The following is a 7,500-nucleotide window of genomic DNA, read 5'->3' as shown; positions in this document are numbered from 1 at the left end:
GAAGTGATTCAGTCATGTGATCTGGATTTATCGGGTATCTCTTAATCATCAGACCAAACAATAACCCCTGAAATCGCTGTACTCATGAGTTAAAAGTGTAAAAATCCACAGAGACACGACAAAAGCACAGAGACACGACAGGGATTTAATCTGTGGACACAGCCAGAAACAGAAGCTCGTTTTGAAATAAAAGCATTTCACTACGATCCTCTGGATAACAAAGAAAAAAAACAGCTCCGGGGAAGTAAACAGGAGCTCTCGTGTGTGTTTGCTGGGATGTTTACACGCTCGTCTGTAGAGACGAGGTATGCTGAGCCCTGATTTGCATCGAAGCTGCTGTATTTATCATCCAGCAGATGTTCTGGAGTGTGTTTGTGTTGGCGAGCTTTAGGTTACAGCAAACGTTCGGGAGCGTTCGATGCGACGAGGGAGCAGGTGGTGCAGGCTTTGTGCTTTGTGCTCGTCACCTTGGCACCTTCGAGTGTTGACCCTTGAATTGCGCCATCAGATGTGGTTACATATCAGGGAATCGGCTGAATGTCAGATCACCTCCTCCACCCTGGGTTACCTGCATCTCTAGTCAAATCACTAACATGAACTTCCTGCTGGTTTCCATGGTTTCCTTCTTAGTAAAGTATTCATGTGTGTGTTCTTTCAAAACAGCAAATTTTGTCAAGATAAATAGGATTCATGCTAACTAGCAGAATGTTATGCTTCATTTTAGGTTCCTTCATCCGTACCAGTGATCTTCTTCACTTCTTTAAGTGCTTGGCCCCCTTGAGACTTCCCTCTTTGGGAGTTCTTAAGAAGGTTTGACAAAAGGCCAAACCTTAAACCTTCCAAGATGATGTCTATAAACAATTACCACTCAAACACTCTTTGGGAAAGTGTTTGGGTTACTTCCTGTTAAAAGTCTCTCACTGGTCAGGTAGCACCTCTGATCATCTATGGATAGATGACATCCTTCCCCGCTGCTGTTCTGATGGCTACCTGTGCTGTCAATTAGCTAGTTGATGGGAATTTATTCATTCATCTATAGTAAGTACTGTATCCTGGTCAGAGTTGTGGAGGATCCAGAGGCTATCGCAGGAATGCTGGGTGGGAATGTCTCTGGAAATAACTGGGGGTTCCTGACAATGATGTACTTGAGAACCTGAACACAGAACTGATCCAGGAACTGTGGAGCTGTGAGGTAACAACGGTACCATCTGTACCACAGCACCACCATGTCTCTGGAAATAACTGGGGGTTCCTGACAATGATGTACTTGAGAACCTGAACACAGAACTGATCCAGGAACTGTGGAGCTGTGAGGTAACAACGGTATCTTCTGTACCACGGCACCACCATGGACAGGAACTTAGAAAACAAAGTGTCACTTGTCCTGTTCATTAACCAACTACTCTTCAATGGTGGCCATGAAAGATCTCTTTCGTTGAAGTACGCTTTAACATTCATTTATTTATTTATTTATTTATTTATTTATTTATTTATTTATCTTGTGTTAAAGAAACTTTTAGCCACAAGGTCAGGTAACAAAAAATGCTAATTTGGATCAACGAATATTCCAACTCATCTCAACAAAAAACCCCCAGACCTTTAACCTTACGTTTTGGAAACTGGAGGTTTGTATTTATAACACAGCTCCAGTAGCCTTGACTTGACCTCACTACACATTTCACAAGCTAGAAGATTGAAATCCTCCATGAACCACCTTCATCAGACTGCTGAGTCAGTGCTTCCTACAGCTAAGGCTACGCTCCTGATCTCTTTTATTCGTATAAAAGTATGGATATGTTTCTCTAAGAAGATAATGCTCACACATCAGTCACACATCTGAATTTGTTCAAAGTGCTATGTTTAATACACACCGTTTTACTCCTCGCCTCGTTAAGACCTTCTCAGGTGTGTAAAATAAAAACAAAACAGATCATTAGCAGCACATGTGGTGCAAAAAGTCATCGTTTACTCACGTATTCTCCGTATGAGTCTTGCACTACAGGGGGTGGCGGCCTGTATCCCACTGGGGGCGGAGCTCCGCGTCCTCTCTGTGCTCTCCCCCTGTTGGATGGAATGCGACTTGGTGGAGCTCCTCTGGGTGCTGCTCCTCGAGGAACCACAGCGTGGGGAGGAGGAACACCTCCTCTACTCCTGCAAACACCACACACCATCTGGCTGAATAACTTGGATGAACGCCGAGATGTTTTTATTTCTTCAGTCAGTTATATATCTGAACTTCTCATAAAAAAAAAAAAGTGTGAAAATCATCTCACTGGAGAGAAGAAAGTAAAAGCTGTGAACTGCTAAATGTTCATCACTGAAAACACACACACACACACACACACACACATTCCTACTATTTATTATTTAGAAACAGGAGGAAATTCTAGCAAGCCGGAAAAATCTATGGCCTCATATTTAGTGAAGAAATTGTCCTGATGCAGCAGCAGAGGCTGGTTCTGTAGGAGAAAGAGGAAGAGGAAGAGGAAGAGGAAGAGGAAGAGGGGGACATGACTGTCTACTGTAACATCAAGACGAGACTCACAATCAGAGTGCAAATGTTCCTTATGTAGTGTAGAGCACACAACAATAATACACATTTTTTTAGAGTGTGAACATCTTTACTCATAAATACAATTTAAAAGCTTTGTTTTATTTTCTGACAAGGTTTCCCTGGGACTCAAATTCCAGACCTCAACATCCAGACCTCAACATGCAGACCTCAACATCCAGACCTCAACATCCAGATATCAGCATCCAGACCTAAAGATCCAGACCTCAACATCCAGACCTCAACATGCAGACCTCAACATCCAGACCTCAACATCCAGACCTCAACATCCAGACCTCAACATGCAGACCTCAACATCCAGGCATCAGCATCCAGACCTAAAGATCCAGACCTCAACATGCAGACCTCAACATCCAGACCTCAACATCCAGACCTCAACATGCAGACCTCAGCATGCAGACCTCAACATCCAGACATCAGCATCCAGACCTAAAGATCCAGACCTCAACATCCAGACCTCAACATGCAGACCTCAGCATCCAGACCTCAACATTTAGACCTCAACATTTAGACCTCAACATCCAGACCTCAACATCCAGACCTCAACATTTAGACCTCAACATTTAGACCTCAAGATCCAGACCTCAACATTTAGACCTCAACATCCAGACCTCAAAATGCAGACCTCAACATCCAGATATCAGCATCCAGACCTAAAGATCCAGACCTCAACATCCAGACCTCAACATGCAGACCTCAACATCCAGACCTCAACATCCAGACCTCAACATGCAGACCTCAACATTCAGGCATCAGCATCCAGACCTAAAGATCCAGACCTCAACATGCAGACCTCAACATCCAGACCTCAACATCCAGACCTCAACATCCAGACCTCAACATGCAGACCTCAGCATGCAGACCTCAACATCCAGACATCAGCATCCAGACCTAAAGATCCAGACCTCAACATCCAGACCTCAACATGCAGACCTCAGCATCCAGACCTCAACATTTAGACCTCAACATTTAGACCTCAACATCCAGACCTCAACATCCAGACCTCAACATCCAGACCTCAACATTTAGACCTCAAGATCCAGACCTCAACATTTAGACCTCAACATGCAGACCTCAACATCCTGGCATCAACATCCAGACCTCAGCATGCAGACCTCCGCATCCAGACCTCAGCATCCAGACCTCAACATGCAGACCTCAGCATCCAGACCTCAGCATCCAGACCTCGACATCCAGACCTCAACATCCAGACCTCAACATCCAGACCTCAACATTGAGATCCTGGTTCCTGGGTCACGGGGAGCCTGTGCCTATCTCAGGCGTCATCGGGCATCAAGGCAGGATACACCCTGGACGGAGTGCCAACCCATCGCAGGGCACATACACACTCTCATTCACTCATGCAATCACACACTACGGACAATTTTCCAGAGATGCCAATCAACCTACCATGCATGTCTTTGGACCGGGGGAGGAAACCGGAGTACCCGGAGGAAACCCCCGAGGCACGGGGAGAACATGCAAACTCCACACACGCAAGGCGGAGGCGGGAATCGAACCCCCAACCCTGGAGGTGTGAGGAGAACGTGCTAACCACTAAGCCACCGTGCCCCCATCCAAATGACAACATCTAGATATTATTATCCTGAAAACATCTGGATTTTCTTCTTCCTTTTTGGATTTTATCTGGAAGTCCCATTTTGCACATGGTCTTTTTTCAGTGCAGTTCTATGTGTCAACTTCAAGATCCAGGTGAGGATAGGTTCCTGTCTGGTTCCTCTCACGTCGTCTCTTTGTAACTCTCGTCTCTGGCGTAATCATTAGGGATGAATTTAAATCTACTTAATGTTTGGATTTCTCTAAAGCAGTGTTGTGATGGTGTTCAAATCTGCAGATAAATTCAATTGTATTCAAATTGATTTCTTCTCCTTGTTCCTTTGTTAGTGAAGCAGATATTTATTTTCCAGCTCCAACACACAAGTCCTGAGAGTCTGTTAATCCACCGTCTGTATGGTTTAATCTTATAACCAACTTCTTTGGAGTTGAGCTCATCACTGAGAACATGGATGAATTTTCCTAACACAACTAACAACAAACTATGAACAAATAAAATGTAAATACATTTAAAAATACTTTGTGTGGTTTCACTTTGGTTCAGTCTCACAGGTCGACTCCTGCATCCTCACAGAACTTTGTTTCCCTAAACACAAAGACTACAAACATGGCTGCCCAAACTACACTTCCCACTACACACACTCAAAATGTAAAAAAAACTTATTTTCTGGACACACACACACACACATACAAGAAAAAAACTTCATGACTGGAAATACACACATACGCATACACACACAAACATAGATAAACACACACACAAAAACACACACACAATCATAGATAAACACACAATCATGACAAAAAGCTTCTTGACTGGAAATACAAACGCACACACACACACACACATACAAGAAAAAAGCTTCATGACTGAAAATACACACATACGCATACACACACAAACATAGATAAACACACAAAAAAAACACACACACAGACACACAATCATAGATAAACACAAACATGAAAAAAGCTTCTTGACTGGAAATACAAACACACACACACACACACACACACACACAAACTGTTAGTGATTCCTTTCGCCCCGTACTTTAAAATAAATCCAGTATTATTTTAGAAAAATATTTAAAATTTGTAATAAAATAAATAAACATCAGTCCGTCTGTCAGCCAGTGAGTCAGTGAGTCAGTCAGTGAGTCAGTCACTGAGTCAGTCATGTTTTCTCCTTGTGTGTTGATCTGTGATTAGATCCAGCTGTGATATAGACATTTAACTCCATTTCCCGAGCAGCAGGAACACAATCAGATGACACACACTCTCTTGTTTGTAATCGATCAAACCTCCAGGTTGAGTTTCTGACCACTGGCTGAGTGAAGAAACCCAAACGAAGCCCCTTACACGTCTTCCCTTTAATATAGAGGCCACATCGATCTGTGTGTGTGTGTGTGTGTGTGTATACACACCTCAGTGTGAAACTGCACCTTCAGCTCAGCCACAGTGTTTATTAATCGCCTCATGCTGTGATGTGTGCAAATATACAAACCCAGAGTGCTGCTCCACAGTGAGCACTAAAATTAGCCGTGGTTCATGCTAACTGCTCACTAACTGCTCATCTGACACCAATCTGATGCCTGAGGATGAGCTGCACTGAGGATGAGCTGCACTGAGGATGAGCTGCTCTCCACTCGTCTGTGTGTTTACTACCAAAAACCTTCTAGCTTCCAAAATCGGATTGGATTTCTATTTCTAATTCTGATCAGTCCTGTACCGGTGAGGAGCAACCATGTGATTAGTGTTCATCTGAATTGGTTAGTGCTCCTTATTAAGAGAGAAATAAATAAATAAATAAATAAATAAATAAATAAAAGCAGGTGTGAAAGCCACATCGATGGAGTGCAGAGACTTGACACTTAATATATCTTTTCTAATTAGATTGAATTTAAACTTGTTAAATACTTAAAATAAACTGCAATGAAGGTGAAAGATGTGGTTTATTTTCTTTGTATTGATGCTACATATATATATAATGTCAGTCTTAGTGAAGGAGGTGTGGCCTCTGTACCTGTCAGTCTTAGTGAAGGAGGCGTGGCCTCTGTACCTGTCAGTCTTAGTGAAGGAGGCATGGCCTCTGTACCTGTCCATCAAACTGAATGAGGCGTGGCCTCTGTACCCATCAGTCTCAGTGAAGGAGGCGTGGCATCTGTACCTGTCAGTCTCAGTGAAGGAGGTGTGGCCTCTGTACCTGTCAGTCTCAGTGAAAGCGGCGTGGCCTCTGTACCCGTCAGTCTCAGTGAAGGAGGCGTGGCCTCTGTACCTGTCAGTCTCAGTGAAAGCGGCGTGGCCTCTGTACCCGTCAGTCTCAGTGAAGGAGGCGTGGCCTCTGTACCTGTCAGTCTCAGTGAAGGAGGCGTGGCCTCTGTACCTGTCAGTCTCATGCCCTCTGTACCTGTCAGTCTCATTAATGGAGGTGTGGCCTCTATACCTGCCAGTCTCATTGAAGGAGGCGTGGACTCTGTACCTGTACAATATTATGTAAATGCAGACACACACACACCTTTTTCTGCATGTGACACACACATCTGTCATCACCACACATACTGTACCTGTGTGAGCCAGGTGCAGGTGTGCCACGGGCCCTTGAGCTGGATTTCCCTCTAACTGCAGGCACCTTGGCATCCTCTGAGCCACCGTTCAAAAACGTCAACTCCTGCAGCTGAGCTTGTCTGATTTCATCATTATAGTCCTGCACACACACACACACACACACACACAGAATTGGTAAAGATGTATGATCAATATCTATTGTACCTACTGATGAAAAAGGCTACAGAGCAGCTTGAGTCACTTGATAAATAATGAATACAGGAAGGTAAATAAGTCCTCTTCTACACACACACACACACACACACACACACACACACACACACACACACACACACACACTCTCTCTCTCTCTCTCTCTCTCTCTCTCAATCTTTCTCTCTCTCTCTCTCTCTCTCTCTCTTTTCTGCCTGTAGTCAGAAACAAATGTGGTTGTGAGTCTTAGGGTTCCTAAAGTGACATGTTCAGGTTATCAGCAGCTGGTTTAGAGTGGACAACCCGTGGGACTGCTGTGGACAGAACCACTTGGAGACCATCACACTGTCTTTGATGTGCCACTGCGTCTGTCAGTTTTGTGCTCAGATCTTCATCAGAAGTCTTCAGCAGGAAGGAATCAGTGTTAAGTCTGTAATGAACTCAGTAACGACTCTGACCTGTTGGTTCCTCAGGAGCTCTTAGTTACACAATTCCACTGGACTATAAATTGTTGTAGAAATGACATTATTTACATTAACATTATTTACATTAACATTATTTACATTGACATTATTTACATTGACATTATTTCCTGT

General features: G+C 43.7%; 1 protein-coding gene across 1 annotated transcript in view; it reads right to left on the bottom strand.

Annotated features, from left to right (window-relative positions):
• Positions 1 to 7,500, bottom strand: part of khdrbs3 (KH domain containing, RNA binding, signal transduction associated 3) — a 119,262-nt gene that overhangs the window by 41,441 nt on the left and 70,321 nt on the right. The window contains exons 5-6 of the mRNA XM_060887308.1: positions 6,712 to 6,851; positions 1,974 to 2,151 (exon numbers count right to left, since the gene is read on the bottom strand). Of these exons, the coding sequence (XP_060743291.1) occupies positions 1,974 to 2,151; positions 6,712 to 6,851 (318 nt within the window). The remainder of the gene's footprint in view (positions 1 to 1,973; positions 2,152 to 6,711; positions 6,852 to 7,500) is intronic.

The sequence above is a fragment of the Tachysurus vachellii genome, chromosome 14 (genome assembly GCF_030014155.1).
Source record: "Tachysurus vachellii isolate PV-2020 chromosome 14, HZAU_Pvac_v1, whole genome shotgun sequence".
Classification (NCBI taxonomy): domain Eukaryota; kingdom Metazoa; phylum Chordata; class Actinopteri; order Siluriformes; family Bagridae; genus Tachysurus; species Tachysurus vachellii.
Note: the sequence above shows the minus strand (reverse complement) of the source record. Positions and strands in the feature narration are given on the sequence as shown.